Source organism: Dendropsophus ebraccatus, chromosome 5 (genome assembly GCF_027789765.1).
Source record: "Dendropsophus ebraccatus isolate aDenEbr1 chromosome 5, aDenEbr1.pat, whole genome shotgun sequence".
Lineage (NCBI taxonomy): Eukaryota > Metazoa > Chordata > Amphibia > Anura > Hylidae > Dendropsophus > Dendropsophus ebraccatus.
Window position 1 is genome coordinate 92733103 of NC_091458.1, and position 18421 is coordinate 92751523.

General features: G+C 40.1%; 1 protein-coding gene across 1 annotated transcript in view; it reads right to left on the reverse strand.

The window, feature by feature from the left end:
- Nucleotides 1-14743: 14743 nt before the first annotated feature.
- The window catches only part of CLYBL (citramalyl-CoA lyase), a 243556-nt gene continuing 239878 nt past the window's right edge, over nt 14744-18421 (reverse strand). The window contains 2 exon segments of the mRNA XM_069970730.1: nt 14744-14925; nt 14927-15016. Of these exon segments, the coding sequence (XP_069826831.1) occupies nt 14806-14925; nt 14927-15016 (210 nt within the window). The 3' untranslated portion in view covers nt 14744-14805.

The following is an 18421-nucleotide window of genomic DNA, read 5'->3' on the forward strand; positions in this document are numbered from 1 at the left end:
GATGATAGACAGTAGATAGATAGACAGACAGTATATAGATAGAAAGATAGACAGACAGAAGATAGATAGATAGATAGATGCACATTAGCTAGTCCTGGGAGCACACACTCTAGCCGTGTCCCGGTGGATCCGCTCCGGTAATTCCCCTCACACCATCTTCCTGCCTCCATGTGAGAACCTCACAATGTGTGGAGGTATATGTTTTTATATACTCACAGAAGGACTGAACAAACACCGATATACATATAAACCCACCCGATTATATGTATATATCTGTGTGTGCAGCTGTCCAAACATGCCCGCTGTGTATTAGTGTATTATTTCGAGTATTTCACAAATACAGCTATCTAAGCATATCTAGAAAGATAAGCATATGTCTATATCTGTGTGTGGTTTATGTCCATGCACTACATGCTACAAATCTGGTGATAATATATAATATAATTTTATATATATATATATATATATATATATATATATATTTAGAATTAAATAAATTAGAATTATATATGATATTTAGGATTATTTCAGCAGCCCTGAGTGCAGGGAGCTGGGCACACTCTGCCTTCCTATGATTTATAGAAACCATTTACAAGGTGCTCGCACTGGGTCCCCTCCATCATGTCTCAGCTCATTTCCTAAGGAATTGTTTCTCATTATTCGGCATCATGTTTTAATAGTGCAGCCCCTTATGTATTCAGCCGCACAGAGGATGTGCAGCAGTACATGTTATAGTGCACAGTATAGTACATGTTATAGTGCACAGTATAGCACATGTTATAGTGCACAGTATATCACATGTTATAGTGCACAGTATAGCATATGTTATAATGCACAGTATAGCACATGTTATAATGCACAGTATAGCACATGTTATAATGCACAGTATAGCACATGTTATAGTGTACAGTATAGCACATGTTATAGTGCACAGTATAGTACATGGTATAATGCACGGTATAGCACATGTTATAGTGCACAGTATAGCACGTTATAGCGCACAGTATATCACATGTTATAGTGCACAGTATATCACATGTTATAGTGCACAGTATAGCACATGTTATAATGCACAGTATAGCACATGTTATAGTGCACAGTATAGCACATGTTATAATGCACAGTATAGCACATGTTATAGTGTACAGTATAGCACATGTTATAGTGCACAGTATAGTACATGGTATAATGCACGGTATAGCACATGTTATAGTGCACAGTATAGAACGTTATAGTGCACAGTATATCACATGTTATAGTGCACAGTATATCACATGTTATAGTACACAGTATAGCACATGTTATAATGCACAGTATAGCACATGTTATAGTGCACAGTATAGCACATGTTATAATGCACAGTATAGCACATGTTATAGTGTACAGTATAGCACATGTTATAGTGCACAGTATAGTACATGGTATAATGCACGGTATAGCACATGTTATAGTGCACAGTATAGCACATGTTATAATGCACAGTATAGCACATGTTATAGTATACAGTATAGCACATGTTATAGTGCACAGTATAGCACATGTTATAGTGCACAGTATAGTACATGGTATAATGCACGGTATAGCACATGTTATAGTGCACAGTATAGCACGTTATAGTGCACAGTATATCACATGTTATAGTGCACGGTATAGCACATGTTATAGTGCACAGTATAGCACATGTTATAGTGCACAGTATACCACATGTTATAGTGCACAGTATACCACATGTTTATAGTGCACAGTATAGCACATGTTATAGTGTACAGTATAGCACATGTTATAGTGCACAGTATAGTACATGGTATAATGCACAGTATAGCACGTTATAGTGCACAGTATAGCACGTTATAGTGCACAGTATATCACATGTTATAGTGCACAGTATAGCACATGTTATAGTGCACAGTATACCACATGTTTATAGTGCACAGTATACCACATGGTATGATGCACAGTATAACACATTGTACAGTGCACAGTATATCACATGTTATAGTGCACAGTATAGCACATGTTATAATGCACAGTATAGCACATGTTATAGTGCACAGTATAGCACATGTTATAATGCACAGTATAGCACATGTTATAGTGTACAGTATAGCATATGTTATAATGCACAGTATAGCACATGTTATAGTGCACAGTATACCACATGGTATGATGCACAGTATATCACATGTTATAGTGCACAGTATATCACATGTTATAGTGCACAGTATAGCACATGTTATAATGCACAGTATAGCACATGTTATAGTGCACAGTATAGCACATGTTATAATGCACAGTATAGCACATGTTATAGTGTACAGTATAGCACATGTTATAGTGCACAGTATAGTACATGGTATAATGCACGGTATAGCACATGTTATAGTGCACAGTATAGCACGTTATAGTGCACAGTATATCACATGTTATAGTGCACAGTATAGCACATGTTATAATGCACAGTATAGCACATGTTATAGTGCACAGTATAGTACATGGTATAATGCACGGTATAGCACATGTTATAGTGCACAGTATAGCACGTTATAGTGCACAGTATATCACATGTTATAGTGCACAGTATAGCACATGTTATAGTGCACAGTATACCACATGTTTATAGTGCACAGTATACCACATGGTATGATGCACAGTATAACACATTGTACAGTGCACAGTATAGCACATGTTATAGTGCCCGATACACCAAATGTTATGGATTATGATGCACAGTAGAGCACATTTTATAGTGCATCCCACCAAGGGAAACATCTGCATCATCTGTTTGTATGTTCTCTCCATGCTTGTGTGGGTTTCCTCCCACACCCAAAACATACCGATAGGTGAAATTGGATTGTGAACCCTAATGGGGACAGGGGCCAGAATTGACAAACTATGTAAAGTGCTGCGGAATCAGCTGGTGCTATATATATATATATATATATATAAAAAAAGCATTATAGTGCACAGTATAGCACATTATGATGCACAATATAGCACATTGCACAGAGCACATACACCACACTGGTATAGCTAGGCTCCTGTCTGATCACCAGGAGATGAGAATCCGAACATTTCATCACTGACATGCTTCATACATTGTTAATTGTCCTCTCAGCTCCTCCATTCACTGGCTCGGAGGATGAAGCGACAATCGCTTTCTGAGGAGCTGGAGCTCTATTCACACTCTGACAAGAGAGGATTATATCAGAAAAGTCAATTTCAGATTATTCCAAGTAGATTTTCTATGTATTTATCAGAAGCGTTCAGTGCTCAGGACTGTAATCTACTCAATCCGGTGTAATCGACAAGTGACAAAGACTAGGGTCTATAGCACAATAGGGCGAGTACATGGGGGACTCATGTATATATGAAGCGGGGAGAGGTGGAGAAGTATATAATACTAGACTATATTGCAGGTAGAATAACATTCCCATTCAAAACCTTAAAATCATCATGTGAACTATAGTCTCAGCACCTAAAATTTTCTCATATTAAGAAAATTGTTATGTGTATACAGGTCCTAGAAGATTGGTCACTTCCCTTGTGAAATATTGTCAACCTAAGGGTGGTATTACACTGGCCGAGCAGGGCCCGATAATACCTGTAAACGAGCAGCGATCTGCTAGATCGTTGCTCGTTTACTGGGCCTATTACACGGCCCGATAATCGTTTGACAAGAGCTGCAAGGACATCGTTACCGATGTCCTTGCAGCCCTCGCTAAACTGGCATACATTACCCATCCACGTTCCAGGGCTGCTGACATGCCTCTGTGAAGCTAGAGCGCGCACGGGACCCCGGGAGAAGCGGACGGCAGGAGCAGCCCTGGAATGTGGATGGGTAATGTATATCGTTAGTCGCCGGCCACACACCGCTATTACACGCAGCGGTGCGCGGTTGGCGCCCGACGAAAATAGGGTCTAACCTATATCAACGATCAGCCGATGATCGTTGTCATCGGGCCAATTCGGCTGATTATCGTTCAGTGTAATAGTACCCTTAGAGTAGTGCAATTCCACAGTGGCAATTCTGCAAAAAAATACACTATTAAACAAAGGCAAGAGAGATGCACTGCTAATAAATAAACTGGATGCTAAAATGATAACATACCAGAAATAGTACAAACAACATTGAGGCTATGTTCACACAACCTAAGTTCCCTGATTAGTGCGACGTGCCACGGCCGTGATTAGTGCGAAACGGACGTTGTGCTGAAGGCTGAGGGAATCCATGCCGGAGGGTATACATATAGTATACACTTCAGCCGGGATCCCTAGTGGCACAGCGAGAAACTGACATGTCAGTTTTCTGCGGCCGCTATTCATTAAGTAGCGGCCGCAGAAAACCCTGTCAGTGCACACTATGGAGCATGCAGCGAGGAATTCGGATGCGGGCGCGCACGGATGCACCAGCATCCGAATTCAGTGGCGCTAAAGATCATCTGGCCGCTACTGGGATGATCTTTTCTGAAACCTGTCATTTGTTCTCTTACAGCGTCTGAACATAGCCTAAAGCCCCTATTCCACTGGGCGATGCAGAGGAGCAAACGGGCGCTCTCGGCGCTCGTTTGCTCCTCGTTCCCTGCTCGCTCCGTAAAATCGTTCCGTGGAATAGGGCCTTAACACAAGAAGATGGAAGTTAAAGTAGCATGAGCACACCAACAGATAAATAAGCAATATACTTTATCCAAAAAATAACACTCTACAAAGAGTTAACAACCCCAGAATAGATAAAACCACTCAAAAACTGCATAAGGCTATGTTCACACAACTTTAAAAATAGCGAAAAGGCATCCGCTTTTGCAATTTGAAAAAAAGTCTGTTGTTGCTGCAATTAACCCTTACAGGACTGGGCCAATAAAAATTTTAGCGTTTTCACTTTTTCCTCCTTGTGCTTAAAAGGCCATAGCACTTGCATTTTTCCACTGAGAAACCCACACAAGCCCTTATTTTTGCGCCACTAATTGTACTTTGCAATGACAGACTGAATTTTTGCATAAAGTACACTGCGAAACCAGAAAAAAATTAAATGTTTGGTGAAATTTTGTTTTTACACCGCTCGCCCTGGGGTAAAACTGTTGTGGTAAATATGTTCCTCAAGTCGGTATGATTACAATGATATGTAACTTGTAAAGTAAACACAAATGCCAAATGTGCAAAATATACAGACCAGTACATATGTGGTAAAGAGCACAATGAACCCAAATCCAAATGAACCCAAAGAGGCCGGAGAGGCAAATGTAGTAAAGTGTGGCCCATAATTCCCCACACATTCCGTCCTGCAACCAGGACTTCCTCAGGGATAATTCTGCATCAAATGAAATCTCAGCTCAGCTTTCATTTTACCAGAGCTGTGATTGGTTGCTATGTTCAGTTTACACTGGCCGTTTTTTCTTGATGAGCGGCATTTAATGGTAAATAAAGGGCGTTATTTTATAATAAGGGCTGCTATTTGTATAATAATGACCATTGTTTTAAAATAACTGCCATTTTATGCCGTTAAGTAACGGCCTTCCAATAAAAATGGCCGTCGTTTTGATTATGTGGCATAGCCACAATGCTGAAACCGCCTCTAATCAGGGGAATGAGCAAAGAGCAGCGGGGAGTAGCACACTTCACTTCCCTGCTGTCAATCATCTCGGTCCAGCAGCCCCTTAGAATAGAGTTGACTGGAGGGGGATCGCTCAGAGTCAGGAAGTCAAATGCGCTACCACGCCCTTCTCCTATAGCAGTTTCTATTTAACTTTGATATACAGTGTTTGGGCCAATCTGTTAAAATTCACAGTTCTGGACTTTGCTGCATCTACAGCCTCAGTTGGTTTGACCCAAGCAGCATGTTTTGCATTTAAAATCCATACAGCGGATCAATTTCTACTGCAGATTTTTGCAACAGGCAGATGGGATTTAAAGAAAAAGAAAACAACAACTCATCCCCTCATCTGGTACTGCTGTAGATATTCCATATGAAAACTGTGTGTGGAAAAGCTGCAGCAAGTATACAATATGTGACATTACCGTTAGAAAGGAGGGGCAGATTCAAAACAGATTCTCTGGAGCAAAAAGTCCACAACATAAATCCACAGCAACTTTTGTGAATGTTTTTTGTGAGTTTGTTGTGTTTTTTCCCCCCGCTTGCACATGAGTGCATGTAGAATCCTTATAACATCCATATTTTGCAGACAATATTATGGAGCTAATGTTAATCTGGGACTATTCACCCAGGTGTTTTTAAAAGGCAGCATGTGCTACAGTTATCCATGTTGTAGTATAAAAGGCCTTTTGAAGTCTATGAAGTGGGATTAAAAACAGAAGCATCCATATTTGATCCATATTGCATCCTTCTTGTACTAGTTTGTGTCTGATTTTCAGAGTGTAATTCAGTTTCCTGCCTAAAAGAATTCAGTACATCAGTATTTACTGTACACAATATGGGTGCAATACTGATGGTATATGTCCATATTTCAGATTTGTATTACATACGTACACCTATAGTATAGACTTGCGTGAGACAGGTCTTTAAAGCATATGGCCATGTTCACACAACGTATATTTTCGTAAAAGTACGGCCGCTGTTGCCGATTAAACAACAGCTGTGATTAATATGAAAATATACGTTACCTAGCCTCTATGGAATCCCGCCCGGAGCATATACACATATATACGCTCTGGCCGGGATCTCTTGTGGCGCCGTAGAAAACTGACATGTCAGTTTTCTGCGGCGGCTAATCACTGAATAGCAGCCGCAGAAAACCCTGTCAGTGCACACTATGCACACAGTGCACGCTCCATAGTGTGCAGTGGGGAGTTCTGATGCGGGTGCGACACTAAAGATCATCTGCAGTACTGGCCAGGATGATTTTTAATGAGACTGGACGTTCCATGACCCGGACGGGACACGGAACGACCGGTCTCATACTAAGTGTGTTCAGATATTAGGAAGAGCCCGGCACTCACCAAGTAGATTATGCTTCTTTATTGTAGTGTAGCAAACATATGGTACAAGGACGCGTTTCGGCCAAGCATGGCCTTCATCAGCTTAGGGGGGTACCCCCCTAAGCTGATGAAGGCCATGCTTGGCCGAAACGCGTCCTTGTACCATATGTTTGCTACACTACAATAAAGAAGCATAATCTACTTGGTGAGTGCCGGGCTCTTCCTAATATCTGAACATTTTTCTCACCTCGAGCACCACCGCCACGGAAGTGCCGTCTTCTACATATTCATACTAAGTGTGAACATAGCCTAAAAGTGTAAAGACAATGCAAAAAAAAATTGCAGAAACAAATGTTGCTTGTGAAAATGGCTTTATGTAAGACACTGTCACTAATACTAAGCACAACTGAAATCATAGCCATACCTGGCAAAAGGATGACAAAAATGTAATTTACACTGCATGAATTTATGTGTGGGTTGTTTAGCAATATTACATAACAATAGTCTGCATCTTATGAAAAAATCTTTGAGCCCCGTTCGCACTGAGCAAAACTAGCGGAATTGTCCACCACGGAATGCCGTTAGCCTCCCGCTCATAATGGGAGTCTATGGGAGGCGCGCGCTCCTGCTCTGTCCGCGCTGAAGAATGAACATGTTCATTTTTCAGCCCGGACAGGGCAGGAGCGCGCGCCTCCCATAGACTCCCATTATGAGCGGGAGGCTAACGGCATTCCGCGGCGGAATTCCGCTAGTTTTGCTCAGTGGGAAGGGGGCCTAAGGGTGCCTTTACACAGAGAGATTTATCTGACAGATTTGAAGCCGAAGCCTGGAATAGTTTTAAAAAGAGGAAAAATCTTAGTTTTCCTTTATGATCTGTTCTCTGTTTATAGTCTGTTCCTGGCTTTGGCTTCAAAAATCTGTCAGATAAATCTCTCTGTGTAAAAGGACCCTAAAACTTGGCATTTGGGCAAGCAGTTCACCCTCTTCATTGTGTGCATCTTTTCACATTTGCACATGTATGTAGCAGCTTTGCTAGGCACTGCAGTTACAATTACTTCCTGGTAAGGCTGGGTTCACACTACATATTTGCAATCTGTTCTTTTCATCCATATTTGCAAAAAAAAGGATGAAAAAATGGTTGGGAAAAAGGATGCATTTGTGTGCATCCGTTTTGATTCATTTTTCCATTGACTTTCATTATTAAAAAAACAGATCAAAACGCATCCTTTTTTTTTAACAAACACAAAAACATAGTCAACCACATTTTTATGTATGTTTAAAAAAACGGATGAAACTGATTTTTTTTTTTATAATGAAAGTCAATGGAAAAACGAATAAAAATGGATGCACACAAATGCATTCGTTTTTTGCAAAAACGGATGTAAAAAAACAGGTTACAAAAACGTAGTGTAAACCCAGCCTACCCTCAGGGGTTATTCACACATTTCTGTGACTAAATACCAAGTAAATGGAGTTATTGTGGTGGCATGCAGATATATTTCTGCAAGGCTCCTTCAGATGAATGGAACAGTCACAGAAATTTCTGCAACAAATCTGCTGCATGGTAATCCATCCTTAGGGGCCTTTTACACAATGTTCTTTTCTGTCTGCTAAAATGCTTGAAAAAGTGGCAGAATTTATTATTTTCCAATGTAACATTTTTTATGGTATTTTTGGTGGCATTTTTGACCCCACTTTTCCAGCTCGCAATCTTAGGAAAATTTCAACTCTGAACTTATGATGTAACATACATTTTGCACATTGTTTCAATACACTTTTTGCTGAGTGGATGTGTAAAATTTAGCAACTTTTTAAAAGTTGCATTAAACCAATGTGTCTATATTGTCACAATATTTAAAACCACAGCCCCTTTTTAGGCTAAAACAAATATTAAGACCAGGTCACAAAGAATGGCAGAATTGATTGATAAAGTCAAACCATAAAAAAAATCCCTCTACCTTTGTACATTTTAAATTGCACCATAGACTATATAGTGTATCTATAATTAAGAAATACTTTTAACATGTCAACACGTAAAGAATTTTGATTGGTCTGGGCCACACTGCTGATACTGCCCCTAACCAGGGGAATGAGCGAAGAGCAGTGGGCCGTAGTGTACTTCCCTTCCCTGCTGTTTATCTTCTCCATCCAGCAGCCCATGAGATGTACAATGGAGTTGCCCGAAGGAAGATCCCTTTAGAGCTGGGAAGTCAAATGCGCTACCCCGCTCTACTCCTGGCTTTATACCCTGATCAGTGGGAGCATTTGCAGAGACCCTGACTGATCAAAACTTTTGTAGCTTGTAGTGGTCGGCACTCTGATAACGAGGTGGTGCCCGGGCCAAGGTACGGAACTTGTTGAGAAAGGCTTTACGCCGAAACGCGTCCTTTATCTGTCTGTCTGTATATGCACTTATGTGAATAAAACACCTTGCAGAAGTTTGGCGAGTGCCGGGATTTTCCTTTTGATCAAAACTTTTGACACCTCCCTGTAACATGTCCAAAGTTCTTGTTAACCCCTTCATGTCAGCAATAGGTAGATATGCGTTCCTGCTGCACATACCAAGTGCAACAGGAATGTATATGCACATTCCTGACTTCAGGGGCTTTTGATGTGTGCGGGCCCCTGCTGTGAAATATTTTAAAGAATAAACATATTACATATCGTAGCGTGCGGAATTGTCCGATCTATTAATATATAACATTATCATTCCCACACAGTGAACGGCATAAACGGCCACGGCGGCTAAGACCTGCGGTCCCTGGCTGCACATAGCAACCGGGAACCACGGGCTGCAGAGAGGGCTCACGCCGGAAGCCCTCTCTAATTCCCCTTAATGGCTGCATGACAGGTATACCCATCATGCATCGTTAAGGGGTTAAACTGCATACATTACCTGTCCATGCTCCAGGGCTCCTCTTGCGGTCTGCATCTCCCCGAGTCCCGCATGCTGCACCTTCAGAGCGGCCTGTGTTAGCTGACAGGCTGCTCAGCCAATCACTGGGCGTGCCACTCTCGGCCATTGATTGGCTGAGCGGCCTGTCAGCTTAGACAAGCCACTCTGAAGCTGCAGTGAGCGGGACCCGGGAAGAAGCAGACCGCAAGAGGAGCCCTGGAGCATGGATGGGTAATGTATACACTTTGCTAATCGTTAGCCGCCGGCCACACATCGCTATTACATAGCGATGCACAGTCAGTGCCCGACAATTATAGGTCCAAATTGTTGTCATCGGCTGATCGTTGTGTTTAATACACAGAACGATAATTGGCCGGACAGGGCCGATTCGGCTGATTATCATTCCGTGTACTAGGGCCCTAAGTCAAGAATAGGATGGTAGGAGCAGATCATCAGGAGAAGGAGGTAAGTCTGCTAAACGAATATATTTATCTTGGCGAGTCCTATCAGCTTAGCTATGTAAGTTGAGAAAATAAACAGATATAACCTGTGTGGGATGGCAAGTAGATATAACCAAATCATGCATTGCCACAAAGTATATAGTCTATATCAATCCACATGCTGCACAGGCAAAGATCAGGAAGCCAAACTACCACAAAGAGAGGCAGAAAACAAAAACAAAACATGCAGGCCATTAACTTAGTAAAATAGCACTACCACAATATGGATGGACAGAACGCTAGGGAAAAAGGGGGAACCCCAGCCATGCCTGACGTACGTTTCGCACATGTTGGCTTCTTCTGGGGCAAACTTTTAATATAAGCTCACGTGACAAAGAGCCAGGTACTGAGTGCGTTCCTCTCCCGGGTCATTCTCGCGGACACTCAGACCTAGACCGATCAATACTTTTAACCTGTCTCTTTGACATCTCTTTATTTTGTTTGTTGAAAAAAATGTGTAAATATATAAGTCGCCATGTGGAAAAAGAAAAGGAGAGGCACTCATAGACCCCCACAGTACTTCTAGCAATGAAGATCATAAAGGTACCTAGATACTCACCTATACTGGTCATGCATATATAGTTACAGTGCTACTGCAGTACATTAAACAAATCCAAGTATATGGCATGCTGCTGACATCCAGAGCCTGGCTTTGTCTGTCACACTAGAGACACTACAAAATATAAAAATATGTCATGGTGAATAAGCAGTAAGTCGACCATGCCAAAACATATGACAACTATCTGACTAGATTTATACACAGAGAGGCAGTGTTCACACATGCAGTAATACAATGAAAATTAAAGGTGAAGGCATCATGTACAGTAATTGACCATTTCATTACTGCATCATTTCATTGCAGTAATTAATCATTTCATTGTGGTCCAATCGTCCTTCATTACGTTAACACACTCCAACGTGTCTGAACATACCCTAAGGAACAATAGTCTGAAATGCATTAGCAGGATTACCAGCAATAGATATTTAGCATTTTTTGTGTGATTCTGGCCTTTTTGTGGTATTTTCTGGTATATTTATGCATTTTGTGTTTAGTAAAAATGTTGGGAAATTTTTTTCCTGGTCATTTCAAGAAAAATCATACTTTTATGGCACTTTAGTGAGAAAGTCCGACATGTTAAGGCTATGTTCACACTACGTATATTTCCGGTCGTAGTTTTTACGCGGCCGGAAATGTGCGGCTGAAACTACAGCCGTGGGAAAAAGTAGACATGCGGCTGAAAACATACAGTCATTTACTTGGAAATCTGGTTCAAATAAAAATAACAAATAAAATGTTTAGAAAGTGATGCAAACACCTCTGGATGCATCTGGGAAAGCAGGGAAACAGTTTACAGGAATCGCTATAACCGGGGTTAGCGATCCTCTGCACTATAGCCGATGCCTCTCATGGTTAATATATTTAATTAATAAAACACATTTTCGTTGCAATAAAGTCCCTTTCGTTGTTCAATAATTAAATTTAAACGAATCCATCATTGTACAATTAAATATACTGTTAAAATAAATATATATATATATATATATATAAAAATAAATGTATATTTATATATATATTTATTTTTTTTACAGTATATTTAATTGCACAATGATGGATTCGTTTAAATTAAATTATTGAACAACAAAACTGATTTTATTACAACGAAAAATAAAAAAAAAACGCATAGGGTCCCCCCTATTTTCATAACCAGCCGGGTTAAAAACCAAGCAACAGCAGCCTGGTAACACCAGGGTGGGAAGAGCCATTGGTTTAGGCCCTCCCCAGCCTAAATCTTACCAGCCTGCTGCCGCCCCAGTCCAGGAGCGCCAATTTTGAGGCTCCGGGACCACTGGCACCCGGCTCTTCCCAGTACCCCTGGTGGCATTGGGTACTGGGGTAATAATGGGGGGGGGCTTGTGTTAGCCATTTTATACCGGCTAACACTAGACCCCGACTTAGTAATGGATTCCGTCTATTAGACGGCTTCCACTACTAAGTCTATAAAGTAAAGAAATAAAGACAATACACAAGTGAAATTTTTTTTTATTCAAATAAAAACACCCCCACACTCCTCATTGACCATTTTATAAAAAAAAAGGGAGAAACACACAAAAAACACACAAACAGGAGCACAACACCCATCATTGTGAGCGGTGTTGTGCACCTTACAGTATGCAGCATCTTTACAGATCGCTGCTTACAGTCTGGCCCCCAAGGGGTTAAGGGAGGATGCATTGCATCCCCCTTAACCCCTTGGGAGCCATACTGATGTCAGACTTCACCCATACCAGCAAGGAAGGGGTTAAGTGACCCCCCTTCCTTACTGGGATGGGTGCAGTGCTGGGGAGGGGGTGGGGAGAGCTTTATACTCACCATCCGATATCCCGATGTGTCCTCTTTGCTGGTCCGCAGCACAATGAAGTCACTGTGCTGCGGACCGGCTCTTTGTATGTGCGCTCAGCCGATCAGCCAATCAGCTGAGCGCACATATAATTCTAAATGTTTCTTCTAATAATGCTATTGTGATAACATAATTAGAAGAAACATTTGATGTTTTAATTAAAGTAAAGTATTGATTATTACAGTTTGCTCTTTTACCAGGAATATAAATTAAGGGCTTAAAGAGCTTCATGTAATAATTAATATTTAATTAATAAAACACATTTTCGTTGTAATAAAATCAGTTCCGTTGTTCAATAATTTAATTTAAACAAATCCATCATTGTGCAATTAAATATACTGTAAAAAAAAAAAAAAAAAAAAAAAAAATATATATATATATATATATATATAAATATACATTTATTTATATATATATTTATTTTAACAGTATATTTAATTGCACAATGATGGATTCATTAGAATTAAATTATTGAACAACGAAAGGGACTTTATTACAACGAAAATGTGTTTTATTAATTTAATATATTAACTATTAGAGGCATCGGCATTCGGCATTATTGCCGGCTATTTTTTAAGTACTCCGTACGGGACCGCCTGTAAATCCACGGCTGTGAATTTGCACAGTTCCGGCCGCAAACAATGGTCTTGTTAATTTTTTACGGGTCCGTTTACGATCGGACCGTAGGCTCATACATAGTGTGCACTGTGCAGCCGTATATCGTATACTTTCTAGCATACGCATCAACCTCAAAACTACAGGCGAATATTCGCGGCTCGCACTACGGCCGTACATATACGTAGTGTGAACATAGCCTAAGGGTATGTTCACACAATCTTTTTTTTTTTTTAGCTGTATTTTTGAGGGCGTATTTTTAAGGTGAAAACATGGGCATATTTTGATCATTATAGCAGCAAATAATGATCATGCTCTTTATTTATGGCAGTAATAAAATACAGACATGTTTTCATGTCAAAATGACGGCTGTCCTGAAAAAACAACCGAAAAGAAAAACATTGTATAAACATACCCTAAATAACCAACAGTTTGGCTGAACAGTAGATACATTCTTATTATTGCCTTTCTTTTTGCTGAGGTTTTGAAAGCTTTAGATCCATCACCTCTGGCGTGAATTAATCCCCTATCCTTGTTGATGGGGTCACAAAGCTGACGGTTTAATCAGACCTGGAGAGCATTTATCTGAGCTCACCTTGTGAAATCGTGAGTACACACACCTTGCAGTGTCCTTCTCATGCCCCCCTCCTCCAGATCCTATGACGGTCATACAGACACTTTATATATGGAGCAAGGTTTTGTCGTGTCTCCTCATTTATTGCTATACTGAACATTTATTTATGAGGCACTGATGTTAAACAAGAATAAAGTGCACCATTCCTGCACAATGGACCCTTCCCAACACCACTTAGTAAGTGGGCTCAGAGCGGCGTATCAGCACCTATCTAGTGTGAAGAATGGTGTTTTCTATTTACCCATTTAAATAAACAGAGCAGAATTCCTGGGGTGAATGTGTAAGGGCGGCTCATAGAGAGGTTGGTGCGTGGAGTAGAACTTTCTATTCTACTCCTTTCTTTAAGAACAGTCCTGGGTGCCGGGGCCACAAAGCCCCATGATTTAATGAGGAACAGAAACAAAATGTCTGATTGTTGCCGTTTGAAGCTTCATTCGAGGCCTCTGGCAGCACAAGCTGATCCTGTGCAGCTTCAATACCCCTGTCCCTGAATATAAGAGTACACACTGAATAGGGGACAATGGCTGCTTGTTATGTTTATTTACCCTCACTACAAGCTGGGTTAACCTCTCCAAAACAGCTTGGCTAAGCCAGTTAACAAGACGCAGCATATGACCTGTGGTGGTATCTCCAGTGTCATGTAAATGTGGCTGCACAGGGCCATCCTGCACAAGTTTATGGCAGTTCAGCCCTTGTCACCCTTTCTTACATGTTTATAGCTAGAAGCAGGATAAATGGCGGTGCCCAGAAGAAAGTCAGGACAGAGAGCTACTGGAGGTGACATTTATTGTAATTAATAGCATATATGTACAGAAAAGAAATGCATCATGATCATTCTAGTATCAATGGCTTCCACTGTTCCTCAGAACATTTCTCAAGTCTCCCTCCGTCCTCCAAGACAAGTGCTGTATGGAGTGGACTCCTGGCGAGAGCTTCATTTAACAGATGATTCGTTCTTGATGGCTGTGGCAAGCGTAACAATGTTCTGTGCCTGCTTAAGCAAGGGCATGTCTATCATGCTCCCATGGAAAGTGAATGCCCCCTGCAACACATCAAAGGAACAAGACCACAAATCAGGCCTTAATATGTCTCTTTCTGTACAAACAACAGCAGCAGCCATCAGGTGATGAACACATCCAGCTACCGCTACATACATCTCACAGTTATAGCAAACACATAACATCAGGTACATGAAAGATAGGTCAGAGATACTGTACCCACAGATCAGCAGGAACAGACATGTCGTACAATAATAAGACCTAGAGCTGTTGTGTCACAACCAGTCCCAGCATACCCTGCTAACAACAAAGGGAAGAAACACAGAAAGATACCCATATAGAAAGTCCTCGCATGGTCACTATTTACACTTATATTATAAATAATATAAAAAACATTTTAATTTACAGATTCACTTCTGCTACCTTTGTTTATAAACATGGTGGATTTATGCTCAATGAGACTGTCCTGCAGAAAAAGAGATCTCTTCTCATCCAAAGGTTTTCACCAGTTCATCAACAAACAAACAAACAAACAAACAAACATATGTATAATCTATCTATCTATCTATCTATCTATCTATGTTCACATCCAAATTGCTAACAATTGTAAAAGAGGAAATTGTGAATATGTCTACCTTTTACTTCTGTGCTGTCTCAATACTTCCTGGATCCTTTGCCTTTAACTATTGTAATGTCAGACAACCAGTGCAAGCAGAACAGTCCCTGCTGTAGCCAGCTGCTTTCTCCCCTGGTCACGCAAAAAAAATTCTTCCTCTACAGTGGAACTTACTTGCAATATGTAACTTATCCTACATATACAAATCAAAGGTTTTCCCCACCATTGACATTTCTGTAATTTCTCATAGAACTCATAACACCATTTAGAATTACAGCATTAAGGGGTTATCCAGTATTTAAAAAAAAAAAGTCTACTTTTTAGAAAAACAGCAGGACCCCTGTCCTGAGATTGTGTGTATTACAACTCTGCTGCACTTACTTAAATGGAAGAGATCTGTCAATCCACACACACATTAGGGACTATTTGGCCTTATTGCTGTGAGATAGCAGCCATAATATTCTAATCCTGGATTAACCCTTTAAATCAGCGTATTTTAAATCTGCAGTTGTGGCTTTTAGTTTTGATTTTTCATGCAGTATTTATTTAACCTTCTCACATGATGTCCAGGAATGTCACAGGTTATAAGCAAATGAACCACACAACAGCGCTCCACTCCCTGTCCATCCACCTGATGCAATTTATTTGCTCCATAGTCTATGGAGCAAATGAGTTCGTTTTTGCTGCCAGGCAGGGAGTGGAGCACGCTTCAGCTGCTTATAACTAGGGATCGTAGTGGGACTGTGGGACTGACAGCTGATATGGCCTAAACTGAGAGCTGATATGGCCTAAACTTCTACCAAATCCCCCCCCCACCATATCTGCATGATTTGGTAGAGACTTGTCATTCCACATTTCAATGTGGAAAATCTGCAGGATTTCCATGCCTTGGGAACATACTCTTAATCTGTACTCTATAGACAGTTCATTGTGATTTCTGTATATATATTAGACAATGAAATCCAAGAGTTTATGTAAACGCTTATCAAACTGGATAGAAGACAACAGCATATAGATGTATGTATGCCATCACACCCTATTCGCCTCTTCAGTAAACTGGGTTACACTTGCTACATATGTATATATCATATAAATGATTTGCAATTACAATAACGATTAAAAAAGGCAATGACAGAAGTAGTTACAAATTCCCAATCATATTTTTGCTAATCACTTAATGCATGTGTATGACTTATTCACAGACAATCTATGGCAACTAATATTCATAGACTGGAAGTTGTCTGTAACAGGCTTACGCTAAGCCTAGTGACCAGGTTTTGGGATGAAGTTGCAGGGGAGCATATGTTTTCTTGTGATAACTGTCTTTGATCTGCCTTTCTGTATCTTTTGCTGTGCTATTACATAAAGCCAGTTAGCGAACAGGCTTAATGCATTCTAAAAGCTCCTTAATTGTCATTATAGAAGGTATATCCATGCCCTCAATACAATGGAGGCTGCGTCTTATTCATTTTCCTTGCGCCTTCTCACTCAAATATATCTGAAAGCAATTGGTGTCGGTTGGGGGCTAAATAAAAATTAAACAATGCATGGCCATGTGATCTATGATAATTCAATAACTATGAATAAGAAGCCACCATCAATTTTCAGGTCAGGAGTATATTACAGAGAAAAAAAATCTACATCTAGCAACTAGTTGTCAAGGACGACCACTAAAAGCGAGCTGGCAGAAGTCCAGAGCTGTCACTATACCGAATCTATGAGAAAAGGGGAACAAAAAATCATTCTGAACATTTTAACACCTTCACTGCCAGAGGCAGGAAACTCCCTGCAAGAAGCCAAAAATACACAATATGAACACCCACCCACTAAGAGAAGCGGCTCAATATCGGAGACAGATTATTGTCAAATCCATGTCTTACAGCTAGCGTCTTTCCAAATAAACAGCATACAATTTATATGATTTGGGTATGGATCCTAACAAATACATTTTAGGAGAAAAGGGATTAAAAAAATCCTCACACATTTAGTTACACCTAAAATCCAGAAGAGTATGTACACATTGATGTTTCATATCACTCAGTAAGCAAGTAATTGCTACCTAGGTTAACCACTCAGATTCCAGCATTTAGGTGGTTAACCTAGTGCAAATTATGTGCTGGATTTAGGTTGAAGCATGGTGAAACATAATGGTAATAGAAATGATTGCCATAGAGCAGCTGCCATTTATTTCTCAATAAAAATATAAGCATGTTAGAAACATCTCAAATGTACAAGGGCCCTGGGATTTTTTTTTATATCAATTCAAGCCACTGTGCATCACTCTGGCACAATGATGAATAAGTATATGAAATTAGATAAAAAGGATTGGTTTTAAACCCCAAACATCACATGGGCACTATAATGACAATTTTATGCTGTCTTCTATATTTAAACTGGTTCTCTGGTATCTGAAGCAAACCTGTGTTCAGTCCAAAAAAATATATATTTTTTTAATTTCTCTTTGTTCTGATTCCAGCAATTTTTACTTTCTAGAAATTCTAAGTACTTTGCTTTATGTGTATTGCAAAATAGGGTGTAATTGTTAGAGTAATAGGGTATGATCTGGAGCTTTATAATCACGTCCGCTCTGAAAATGATTCATGCCCCTGCTTTACACCCCATCAGCCTAGCATTAAAATGCCTTTTTGCAATAAAGTTCAGTGAAGTTCAAAACAATTTAGCGAAAAGTACAGATAGTCAACTGAATAGTAAATCCCCTATATGTTGGGAACTACAGAGCATAGCAAGATAATAAAAAGACCATTAAAAGCAAGGTACCCAAGGCTATAAGAAGACATAGTTGACAATAACTAAATTTTCAGACCACAGGTCC